General features: G+C 38.0%; 1 protein-coding gene and 2 non-coding genes across 5 annotated transcripts in view; all 3 read right to left on the bottom strand.

Moving 5' to 3' along the window:
• Positions 1-2179: 2179 nt before the first annotated feature.
• Trnan-guu lies at positions 2180-2253 on the bottom strand. The gene has a single exon. It is a non-coding gene; the product is annotated as a tRNA-Asn (tRNA).
• A 343-nt stretch (positions 2254-2596) lies between these two features.
• Trnar-acg lies at positions 2597-2669 on the bottom strand. The gene has a single exon. It is a non-coding gene; the product is annotated as a tRNA-Arg (tRNA).
• An 8127-nt stretch (positions 2670-10796) lies between these two features.
• Positions 10797-12983, bottom strand: part of LOC108143871 (GATA-binding factor C) — a 38678-nt gene continuing 36491 nt past the window's right edge. For all 3 annotated transcript variants that reach the window (XM_017268438.2, XM_041708955.1, XM_017268439.2), the window contains 2 exons: positions 12771-12958; positions 10797-12211 (listed from right to left, as the gene is read on the bottom strand). In XM_017268438.2, the coding sequence (XP_017123927.1) occupies positions 12185-12211; positions 12771-12958 (215 nt within the window). In that variant the 3' untranslated portion in view covers positions 10797-12184. The remainder of the gene's footprint in view (positions 12212-12770; positions 12959-12983) is intronic.

Below are 12983 nucleotides of genomic sequence, written 5' to 3' on the forward strand. Positions count from 1 at the left end.
AAACAAATTTCTGATGTGGTCAAGGCCTTTTGGCCGGTTTCAAAGGGACATTTTATTTTGTTATATTCATTTCTCTTCGTTAGATGTGCGTATGGTAAATGGTTCCCCTCGTTACTTGACGCAAAGTGGCATAATTACATGTTTTGATGACAAATGTCAGGACTCTTGCCACTGGCCGGGTCCAAAATAGGGAACCTTCTTCATTAGGGATGGCTTTTTGGAGAAGGGGAAACTCCGAACCAAAGGAATGCTGCACGAATGCGCGCGATTAACTAGCCAAAGGAATGACCAAAAAAGAAAAAAAACTAAATAAAATAAAGAACGCAGAAGGAAACGTTGCAGTCCCGGTTCCTACCACAATTGCATTTTTGGTTACATTTCGCTCACGTTTCGGCTGCAATTAAAACCGAACGAACGAAAGGGAACCAAAAACCAAGAGGGGGCGGAAAGGAGTGCGACGGGGGAGGGTGAGGGGTGAGGAGGCAGTACCGCGCTTAGCCAACTATGAAGATTTAGATAAGCTTCTCATTTTCCTAGCAGCTTGCCCAGGGTCCAGTTCTCCGGTCAGTTCTCGTTTTTGGCCTCTCCACGTTTTCCATTTCATTTCATTTTCATTTTTGTGTGGCACAGGGGCGTGTTTCCTCACACACACACACACACCAAAAATTGTCGCCTAAAGTGGGTTTAATGGTGGAGAGGGGTGGAAAAGGGAGGGTAGGTGTGTGCAGAGACCTTGAGTTTTATACACTTGCATTTAAGTAGCATGCAAACTACATGCAAACTGTTTTAACTCCTACAAGCCTATTTGGAATATTTCCATTTACAAAATATTTTATGAAATAGACTTTAAATAAGTATAAACTGTTGTCTTTAATGATTAAGTTTCAGATACATGATATTGGCACTTAATTCACATTTTATATAAATAAATATCCTTTCTAACGTTATTTAAAAGAACGGTTTTGACAACTTTTGAAAAATAAATTTAAATACAATTTTCTAAATTACGGTTTTAATTATTTACGTTTCACTGTACCACTGAACTGCACTTTTTTTTGGAAAACAGCTATATTTACCGGGGTGTAACAATTACACTCCCTCCAACTGCTTATGTTCGACCCAAATTCATTTGTAATAATGTAATTTTAAATGTTTGCCAGTGTGCCGCACTGGCTCTTTTACAGTTTTTTAATTAAAGAGGAAAGCTGAGGAGGGGTGAGACAAAATGATAGAGATAGAGCAGGGTGCCCTTAACAAATTGCTCGAACTGTGCACCGACCAATCAAAACTGATCCGCTTTCTTGGTCGTGGTCGTTTGTAATGATTGCAAACACAATCGGGCCATGTTGATCTTGCCTGCCCGCGGTTCGCTCCCTTGGCCAAGAAAGAAAATGCTTTTTCCGAAGAATTTCCCTCAGTTGCCCTCAGATCATGACTGCGACGGGGCCCGGCGGACTGCGAAAAACTGCATAGAATTTCAACCATAATCGCGGCGAGCGGCTAGGCTAACAAACCAGCAAACAAGGCGAAAACAACACAAGTAACAACAAACGGCACAAGCAAACAAAGAGCGGCAAAAGGTATCATCATAATCATAATGCGCATAAGCCGCCATCCAAAGTGGGCGGGGGAAAAGGGAATTCATTCCAGCGAATTCGCAATTCTGCGAAATCAAATTGCACAAATATTTCTCTTATGCAATGCACCAGGGGGATACAACCGGCTGGATAGCGGTGGAGTGGAGTGGCGAGATCGGGATGGCGATGGGGATGGGGATCGTCAGAATAGCTAGCCCGAGAGATCCCCCAGCTGGAGCGCACTAACTAAGTAACTAAGCCCCAGACTCCAGACTTCAGACTCTCAGACTTGGCCTAAACCCACCGCAGTGGTGGTGGCCATTGTTAGACGCAGATGCAGACGCAGACTCTGAGACACCAAAGCCTCAGATCTTCGGCATCGAGCACTTTGGGGTTTACACGCGGGCGGAGATGATGGTACATATATTGTTGTCTGAAATATGTTAGAGATAGATCAAAAATATTAAAAAAATGGTCTAGTAATAAAGAATATTTCTTAACACAAAATATAATAAGAGATGAAAATAAAAAAATTTAAAAATATGGGTTTTCCTTAAATAAGTTAAAAATAACAAAAAAAAAAATATAATAAAAAAATCAACCGCCCCCGGGTGGACTCGAACCACCAACCTTTCGGTTAACAGCCGAACGCGCTAACCAATTGCGCCACGGAGGCGATGATCGACGAGCGTCAAAACAACCACTTGAACCAATGCAAAGGCAAATTTACGAGCTCATTCAAAATACGCTTATGAATAACAGTTGAGTGCGGTTAAGATAATGAAATGGAATTTAACCACATAATAAATGTAAATGTAGTTAATGTGCTTAAAAAAAAAAAGAACAAAGGCAAAATGTTATAAGCGTAACAGAATTTATTTCACCTTAACTAATCGACTACAAAAGTTGAGATCAGAAAGATTCTTTGTTATGGCCAAAATTTTTATAGTACGATTTGGACTTAAACAAATACTTCGGTAAAAATGAAATTAAATATATAATAAAATAAAAAAAAAATCCGATCCTGCCAGGAGTCGAACCTGGAATCTTCTGATCCGTAGTCAGACGCGTTATCCATTGCGCCACAGGACCGATGAATTTGCACGCGCCAAATGCCAACATGTAATTAAAAAGCTTGTTCCTATAAATAGAATCAAAATATTCATGGATCTTCCGTAATTTTTTGGGCACTTTGCATCTCATTATGTTAATTATTATAAATAATTTCTTGATAGACAGTTGAGAGATTGAATTTCGGTAATCGTATAAAACCATTATTGAAATTAGTTTGGAGCTCTGCTGAACAAACGTCATAAGTTATTTATTGTATTGTTTCCGTATTGGGTCTAAATTATGAGTTGAGCTGGTTATTGAATGAAATAGTTTTGATTCAGGCATCAGGTTACAGAAGACTATTGGATTAGGTGAGTTATATCTTTACAGTATTAAATGGAAATGTTATTGCGGTTAAATCTTTTTTATTTGAAAAGATGATGTCTTAATACAATGTTAACTATACTATAGAGTTTTCTACAATAGTTTTTCAGTTTACAATCTATATTTTTTTTAAAGACATCGCAGTCTTTCAGGTTCGTGTAAACCGCTGGAGCGTCTTTCAGTCTCCTGTGAACGTGATAAGCCCAAATCAACCGCATCATCATCATCTTTCCAGTCGTCGTGGTGGCTGGTGTTGGCGTGGTTGGAGTTGCTGTTGCAGATGATGCTGCTGCAGTTGTTGCTGTTGCCCCCATACCCATACCCATACCCATACCGACTACCCATCCCCATCCATCCCAGAAACGAGTAAGCCAGGCCAATCGGCATCGCAGGCCATGGAATTACAGCATCTCTAATCTCTCGACAATTGTGGGCGCGCACACCGAGAAATCATGCGAAAAGGAAATGGAATCGCGAAATGCAACTGCATCGAAGGAGGTTGATGATGCTGATGATGATGATACTGATGATGAGGATGAGGTGGGGGCGTGGGGTAGGTGGTGGCAGACCCCAAGCAGTCTGCTAAGGTCTGTTAATGCTCGGTTGTATCTTTTTGTTTTTGGCCATGACCATGGTCCCCGATTCCCGATTCCCGATTCCTGATTCCTGATCCCTGTCCCCTGATCGTGTCTCTTACTTCTAACTGGAGAGAATTCCTTTAAATGGTTCTCGTAACAATTTTTTCCTACCATCCTCCTCGTGTTCTGTCTTTTCCCTGCACTGGCTTCTTATTATTTGTGTTATTTTCATTTTTTTTTTGAGAATTTTTGTGTGGCGAGCAAATGAATCATCCCAGCTGGGGCATGGAAGAGCTCCTCCCTGCTGTGGCGTCGAGTACCCGGCACTGTGACCAGTCCAAGAGGTAAACTGCAAGAAATATGGGAACCCCTAATAAAGGTATTGGATCTACAAAGCAAACTTCTGGTACAAATTAATATAAGAAAACCAAATTACATTAGTAAAATTGTTAAACATAGTTTGGGAGAATCTTATTGGGTCCATAGACTAACAAATTTTTGATTGTTTTTGTTCAACGAACTAATAGATTTATAATATTTTAGTATTTTATTTTAAAACACATACATTCCTTATTAAAGGAAATGAATCTCAATGAAATGTGCTAATGGGATATTCAAACAAATTATTTTTGAAATACAATACAATAGCTTGAATCAGAACAAGTATAAATTATATAATATTTGATTTTATGAAAAAAGGAGAACAGATATTATTATATAAATAATACTTATGCACATGTTGACTTGCTCATAGCAAAAATTTAAATTTGTATAAGAAATATATTTACAAAAAGTTTATTAAAGATTATACATTTTTTATAAAACAATTTTAATTCAATGTAGATTGTTATTTCTGTTAGACTTTTTTTTTTTTTTTCGTTTTGTCAAGTGCAGAGAGAGGCATCCGGATAGAGGGAGTTCGAGAGAGGTGGACTTGCACAAGATGTGTGAATTTTTGTCGGTTTCTGGCCTGGGACTAAGACTGGAACTCGGACTGGGAATGAATCGCAGTTGGGGCTGTGGCGAAAAGAGTGGAAATTTATTGAGCTGTGGGCGCGCATTATTCATGCACTGCATTCGGCTAAGCCAGCGTCCAAACAGCCGGCGATCCGGCGATCCGGGACCAGGTCCCAAAAGTAGGCGACACCAGGCCGAGCTCAGGATCTCGGAACTTCGCTTGGGGACCTGGCCCGTCGCCGTTTGCCGTCAGTTTGGGTTAACAGGTTAATGTTGTCCACGGTCCGAAGAAAACACAAGAGAAAAAAATCAAAAAATGGAGAGAGAACTATGCATTGTTTTGGCCATGGCTCCAGGGGTTGGGGTTGCGATTGGAGACCGTGACCAGATCGAACCACTTATCGCCTGTCAGAGGCACTCGATGATGTTGTTTTGGCCCCTAATGATGACGAAAGTTTGGCCAACTTTCACCAGGATAAGTGTTGCCGACTTATCACCTTGCCTCTGGTAATTACACAGGGAATTATGTCGGCAACAATAATTCGTTGTGGCATAATTCTGGGAAATTGAAATTTATGCCTCCGTGTTCTCGAGTCAGCTTCTTGGCCATGCTCAAAGCGCATTTATCGCGCAGCATCAATAAATTCTCCCCAGGCAGAAGCGCGGCCAGAAGAACAGAGACTGAGAGCCCAGCAATCGCAGGTATCAACATTTCATAATATTTACAATAAACATGCAACTGTGTGGAGGGATTGGTTGGCAAAGGGAGCCAGTGCCAGTGCCACTGCCAGAGCCAGAGCCAGCGAATTGGTAACAGAGGAGGCAGTTTCTGGCCACATTTAGCGCATCATGTTGCGTGAAATTTGACACTTTTCGCCCGGGATGACGACACAAATTTTCACCGCATCTTGGCCAGACAGACGGGCAACATGTTGCATGTTTATGTTTTCCCTTCGTTTTTGTTCATCTTGTTTTTCTCTTGTAGAATCCCTGCCACTCGCGGAGCTACCGAATTTATGTGCCTTTGTCATATTTGCCAGGCACTTCTTTAGCTTAGCTGCTTCGCCTCGCTTTTATTTCGTGCGTTTTTCTGTGTTTCGGGTTTTTGTGCGTTTGCTTAACAATAATACACAAATATGGCCACTGCCTGGTTGTCAACAACTAACCCAAAGGCCAGTTAACCTCTCCACAGCCTCCATCGTCATCTGCAACTCCAACTCCATCTTGCGGACCAACTGCATGGGCCAAGAGCTTAGACTTTGGCCAAAAAGGCAAGGCTCATTGCATGTGCCATGCAAAACGCACACAATCAAGCGACAAATTGATCGCACTCCCAGATAGCGTCGGTTTTGGACAGTGGTGCAGAAGATTCTCAAGGCGATGGTTCTAAAAAAAAACACTAAGTCATAAGCATTATGATTCAAGTTTAATGTAACGTAACATCTGGTAAACGCAGAAGAGCTATCCCTTTAATTGTTAGGGGAAAGATAAATTTACATTATTATTTTATTATTATTTTTTAAGAATGTACACTTCATTATTCAATGTTAGTTAGAAACTAACTTATTATATTATCTATCAAATTGAATTATTATCAAAATAGAGGCTTTGACAAAATTATAAATATTACTATGTATAATTAAGGCTTAACCCATTTTTCCATTATGTAAATAAATGTGTTTTTTTTGAAGTGCTGCAATAAACTAAGCTACCTAAGCAAATAATTCAACCAGAATTTAACTTTCATTATAAAAATAAAATGCCTTTATTTCTGCAATAAATAAACAATTCAAAAATGGTATTTAGCCAGAATAATGAATACTATATTTTAGACCATATAATTTTATTGTATGCCAACAATCCGTTTGTATTCTTTCATTTAATTAGCATGAATATATTCCCGTCCTTTCACGTACTTTAAAAATTAAATTAAGATGACATTTTTTTACGTATGCAATTTTTAAAAAATATTATTTTAAAAATAAATAAAGTGAAATTAAATGTTTTTCACAATTTTCGGTACATATATTTTTCCTAACTTAAAAATCGTGTTAGTTAATTGTCAATGCTGATTTACATCCACTGTGGCAACCGCTGAGTCTGCAGCTTGTTGCCCGATTCCGTGGCAGTCATAGGCCTACCTACACAGTTCTGGAATATCCCTGGCAGCCCGCTCCCTATTCGCCGCTGAAACCAACGAGGTAACTAATATCTGTTGCAATTGCCAATGCCAATTTTCCTATTTAATATGCCACGAATTGACATGGGCCGTTGCCATTAAGCATTTGATATGACCAGGCCCAGAACCAATGGGCCATTGGCCATGTTTGGAGTTGGGCAGTGGACATGTGATGACATTGCATGGGCCACAAGCAGATGCAGTTACGGATGCAGTTGCAGTTGCGGTTGCAGTGGCATCCGTGCCTAATTTAATCAAATTAGCTGAGAAATGCAATGGAATGAATTTGTTCGTTTGGTCAGAGACAGAAACGGCAACAGAAACAGAAGCAGAGGCAGAAACTCATTACGTTAATCAGTTGATTGTGCAAATCTAAAACAAATTATGACAGAGCATATGCCCGGGCATATGGCAATTTCTATAATTAATTCGCCCTCCCCATACACAAATGCAATTTGTGCAATTTAATTTCATTAGAATAATTCTAATTAGGGCAATGAGTTGTAGGTGCTATCACAGCCGTACAATCGTTTGACTAAGCGCCAGCTCAGTGAATTGGATGCAGCTGTTTGTGAGCGTGTGATAACGGAAATTTAATTGAAACTGTGGCAGCTTTTGTGAAATTATTGGAATGGCCAGAGAGCCAGAGAGCCAGGGAGCCAGAAAGCCAGAAAGCCAGAAGTCCAGAATGCCAGGAGCAGCCAACCAGCGCGAGAACCAATTACATTTACCAGCCGACATTTACTTGACACCCCAAAACACCCAAAACCCAACCCAAAACCGAATCCCCATTGATGCGCTGGTGTCCAATGATAAATATAGCTAATGGAAGTTGCCCTCTCAGATTATAATGTTTGTTGCCATCTAAATTGAATTGCAATCGAGGCCCGCTGCCCTTGGATCGGTATTAAAATTCATTTAAATCGAATCGACTCGACTCGAATGGCAGAAGCCATAACCGGCCATATCGCAGCTAATCATCTAAAGAAGTGTTTTGTGTGTGTGTCGCCATTGTTGGGTGCACATTTCCAATCAGATAAACACGCAGCCGAAACGCACGAACTGAAACTGAAACAGAAACAGAAACGGAATTACGTTGCCCACAAAAGGAAGTAGAAGGAGGAGGTCCTCCGGAGGCCAGGACAATGAGGAAATGGTCGAGGACGTGGTCGTGGTCAGAGGAGCATTGTTCCCTGGCTCCTCCTCGTCGTTGTCACTAATTAGTTAATGCATGACCAAATATTTGCTGCTGTCTTGGTCCGAAGGCCACCGGCCTTTGAGTGAGAGGAGCCCAAAAAGCAGCCAGCACTCAGGCAAATTCGATTGCTATTGAACTGTTTAATCAGTGATTTACCAAACTTAATGCACTCAAATTAATCGGATTAATATGAACGTTTTGGAGATAAAAACAGAAGTGAAGATGAAATAAATATAAAATGGATAGAGTGATTAAAGACCTGATAATATTTAAAAACATTCTCCATTCTCTTATTAAAACAAAATTAAATGGAGTATTTGTTATGAATAAATTTTCAAAATAGAAATAGATTGGGCGATGTAAAACTAAATTGAGTATTACATTTAAACAAGTTTTAAAAGTATTAATAGTTTAGGCGATGAAAAGTTTATCTTCAGAAAAGCAAAAACAAAGTTTGGTAACTGTTTATGAATGCTACTTTTTATAACTTATAAAAAGAAACAACTCTATAGGTATTTTATTGCTTTCTTAATTCTAATGTTAAAATTCTTTTAACATTTAACATGCTTATGCATTTTTTGCATACATAAAATTTAGATTTTTTACATTTTGATAAGGCTTTGGAACTGAAAACCCTTGCACTAAAATTAGTCACAAAGAGCATTATTATTTAAGAGCTTACAAATTGGGCTGGTTCCTCTTTATTTTTTGTAAAAACATTTTAGAAAAACACAAATCTAATACCAAGGCAAAAATATGTATAACCATATTTTTGGGCAAACAAATATTAGTTCAGATGTTGGTTTCAGCTTTTTTAACTTAAGCAAGCCATCCCAGCACTTAATCATATCATAAATTTATGTGGTTGTTGCTTGTGTTTGACTTTAACTAATTAGTTAATGCACGGTTTCCAAAATACAAACATTTGATGGGACCAGCAGAGACAAGAGTTCCCTCTAATAGACTTTACCCCAGCCACCACACAATACCAATACCAATTCCTATTCCAATTCCAATTCCGATCCCATGGATAGAGCCGTTGATTTACGTTCATATTTAGTGCGGTTTATTTATGTCGTTTGTTGCATGTTCTCCATATCCAACTGGTTTCAGGTGGCGTGCCCCATTATCATCCCATGCGAGTGTGTATCGGTGTGTGAATTGGTTTCCCATTGGCCGAACATATGCCCACTGCCACGCTTATCTGCGATGCTGATTAACTGATTTATATGGCTGGTCATTGCTTATGCATTGATCACCGCGTTTTGTTTCCTCTGATGGACTCACTCGAAATTGGTATTGCTATTGGTATTGGTGTTGGTATAGGAGTAACAGTTTCAGTTACCATTACAATTGACCTGTGACATGTGCGACACTTTTGCATGTGTCTAATGTGGCGTATTTGGGGGGTAATTTCCAAGGCACCGCCTCGAATCACTTATTTTGTTTCAATTATATTGTAATTATATAGCAATTAGGTTTAGCTTTTCGTTTTGCTTTGTTTTCGGTTAACTTTGCCGTAATGGTAGAGGACAGTGTCTATCACGTTGAGCTCATGTGATGCTGACAAATAAGTACGAGTACAGTGCGTTTCGGTTTTGTCAGGCAGCTTTAAATTATTGACATTTATTTACATTACTTTGAAATTAAGTAATGAGTTGTATTTGAAATAATGTAAAGTCGGCAGTAAAGCATTCATTTTGATTAGTTTTGGAATAAAATATTAAATTACTGATAAGTAGCCTTAAGAAAATCAAAATCGACATTGAATCATATACTTTTTGATGCTTTAGTCGATTTTTTAATGGGTCTTACAAAATATGAGATCTATTTATTTTAATCGACATAGCCGTTTACAACATATTGTATAATATATGTTAATTAAGTTGGTTAAATTTTAATGGGATATTTCAACCACCTAATTTATAAATATCGTTTCTTGTTTATATAGGTATACCACAGTAGTGGATATTCTTCAGGACTTATATTTTATCCACGTACTGTTTAACCAGTCATATATATTTCAATAACTGAACAATTCGGACCTGCTTGACTGCGTGGTCATGCCGTGCACTTAATTGCTGTCCCAATTATTGCAATGCTCAGAGATATACCCAGCCGATAAGTTTGCATTTTTTTTTGTTGCAATTGGGAAAACTGATAACTGATAACAATAAGTCGAAACAAAAACCTTGGCAAGGTGCAGCGGAACCGGATGCCGAGTGAAAAAAGGTCCAATGGGGTCATCATTGCAGTTTGCTCAACTATATATGTTGGATTAATGGCCAGCTAACACGCGTTCGTTTGGGAGTTTTCCTGGCCCATCATTCTGGCCTGGTCATCGCTGTAAAACAAAAGACTTAGGCAACAAACTGTGTTCTTATGGCACTTCACCAAAACACCAACCACCGACAACAACTGCGCTACGAACATGCCATTTCACGCCTCCAAACAACTCATAATTCATGCGTTCAATAGCCAGCAACAAATGCTGCATAACAAATGACTAATATAGAGGGCCAGAGCCAGAGTATCGAAAATTGAGGGAATCAAGGCACGTTTCTTGTGTAGCAAAGACGCATCGAAATTTAAAGAGCAATTCATAAGCATAAATGGCCATTATAGAGACATCATTGCGGGCCGGGTTTCGATGGCTGCTTATTGGATTTATTACCAAACCAATTTCGATTTTCTGTCCACTCATCTGAAAGCAATTAATCATCGGCGGAGCCTTCAGTTACCGTTCCTCAATTAGAATCGTTTTTGTGTTTTTTTTTCTGTATTTTTATGTATATTTTTTTCTTCATAAATTATTTTTATTTATTTTTGTGATTTTTTTTATGGATTTTTCTGGTGATTGCCATTAAATTTAATACAATTTTCCATTTTTTTTGTTTCGCTTTTAAATAAACATTACTTTTTGCTTTGATTTATATATATTCAACTATCAATATGGCCAAATTACAATACATTTATCGTTTACACTTAGCACATAATACATCATATTTATATATATAGTTATACATATCGTATTCTGTTTATACCTCAGACATAAATTAGGTTAGGACTAAACTGGCTTTATACACACAACTTAGGGGGTTACAGTTTTATGTTTAGTTGGATTTGTTTTTTTTTTTTGCGATTTTTCTTTTTTGTTTTCTCTATAATTTTACAAAAATTGCTAACAAATGTATTTTACAAATTGCCTTTAACATTTAATTTAATTAAATTTATTACATTACGCTTAAGTCTATGCATATTTTAATGTGTATGTGTGTATATTTTTAAGACTTAGGTATTAACATTGAACATTAAAGTGTGTTTTTAGTTTAAAAAGTTGACGGCGGCCTTTGCTTTCAATCAAAAACATTTTCCCTCTCTGCCTTTTTTTAAATTTATTTTACAATTGCTAATGGCGCGCTTTAGTGAAATTTGTTATATTAATATTTATATATATAGATTTTACTTTTTGTTTATCACGTCTGTTTTGTTTAGAGTCTAAGAATTTAACTAGTTTACAGTAGGCATACGCTCTAAAGTATTTGTGCAATTTTCAATTGCATTTTGCGAATTAGGACAAACATCTCAAGCAACTTTTCTTATATGTACGATTTTTGTTATTTTGTTTTAATTTATACAAAAATGTTTACTTTTGGACGTGCATTGTAACTGTTTTTGTTTATTGTATATAATAATAATTTTAGTTCTCTGTGTGCTTGATTCTCGTTTTCTGTTATATGTACACAATAAATATTTATGAAATTTCCCCCTCATTCTGTTTTTATGGCAGTTCATAAAGCACAATTAAATACACTGAATTTGCGGCGAGAAATTAAATTAATTAAGCGCAATATGAAACATAAGGAAAAACTATACAAACACTCACAGAAAAGCCATAAAGGAAAAATAAAATAAAAGTAATGTGCAGCCCTTTAATTAATTTTAATGGGGCTTTTGTTATTGCTGCCGGGCCACTCGGCTCGCAATAGCAGCAACAACAGCGACAAAGCTTAAATAATTAAAAATTGCACGCAATGTTTACAATTAGGAATAGCCAGCGTTCGTCAAGGGCTCGGTGCCACTGTCAATTGCTGGCCAAGGAGTCCTCAGTTTGGCATTGTGTTTTGTCTGGTTTACTTTTCTCTTCTTCTTTGTTTCGTTTTGTCTCGATTTATTCACTGCTCGATCAAGTCGATTGAGGAGTGGGTGAGTCGCGGCTCTAACTGAACAGATTGTTGTTCAAGTTATTCCCGCTCCATCACGTGTAGTCAGTGCGCCAGGTGCCCTGCAGGAGAAAAGAGGGAAAAAGTCCAGGTGGAACGTTAGTAAAAGTTCGGCATTAGCAATCCACACAAAAGCTGGCACAGCTTTAATTTTGAGAGCAAAAAATGGATATTTATTTTTACTCGAAACTCAATATTTAAACAGCTAAATAGTTATTAAATTTGTACTTTGTATTTTCAGAGATTATTAATTCAAAATAATGTATTTAAAGCTATCAATATCTTAACAGCTTTCCCTATTTATTAAATTTCTGATTTACTTTTGAATAAGTAGTTTATTCAAAATTCCATATGTTTAATGTATGTCACTACAAAATTGTTGTAACCTTCATTTCATAACATTTTAATCCGTAAAGAAAACATCTTAGAAAATGAATTGATTGGAATTTTCTTATAGCCTTGTTTTAGTTATACAAAGTATTTTGTTTTTATCTAACAACAAAAATGTTTTAAAAGTGTCTTTATCTTAGAGTTCCCCAAATCTTTCCCAATATTTTTCTCTGTGCCGCAAAAAGCTTTCCCAAAAAGCTGCTGTTGGTATAGAAATTCTCCTCTACTCACCATCGAACTGAGGCCCAAGTGGTAGGGCTGCGAGTGGGGCACCACCGCTCCGCCGAGAGAGCCGGCGGTGGAGAAGCCGCCCTGCAGTCCGCTGGAGGCGCCCAGGGCGCCCATGCCGCCGGTGTACCAGCTGCCATGCATGTGCGCATGTGCCGGATGCAGTCCGCTCGAGAGGTGTCCATGTTGAGCTAAAAAGAGCCGAGAGAATTGGGG

This window comes from Drosophila elegans, unplaced genomic scaffold, assembly GCF_018152505.1.
Source record: "Drosophila elegans isolate 14027-0461.03 unplaced genomic scaffold, ASM1815250v1 contig_468, whole genome shotgun sequence".
NCBI lineage: Eukaryota > Metazoa > Arthropoda > Insecta > Diptera > Drosophilidae > Drosophila > Drosophila elegans.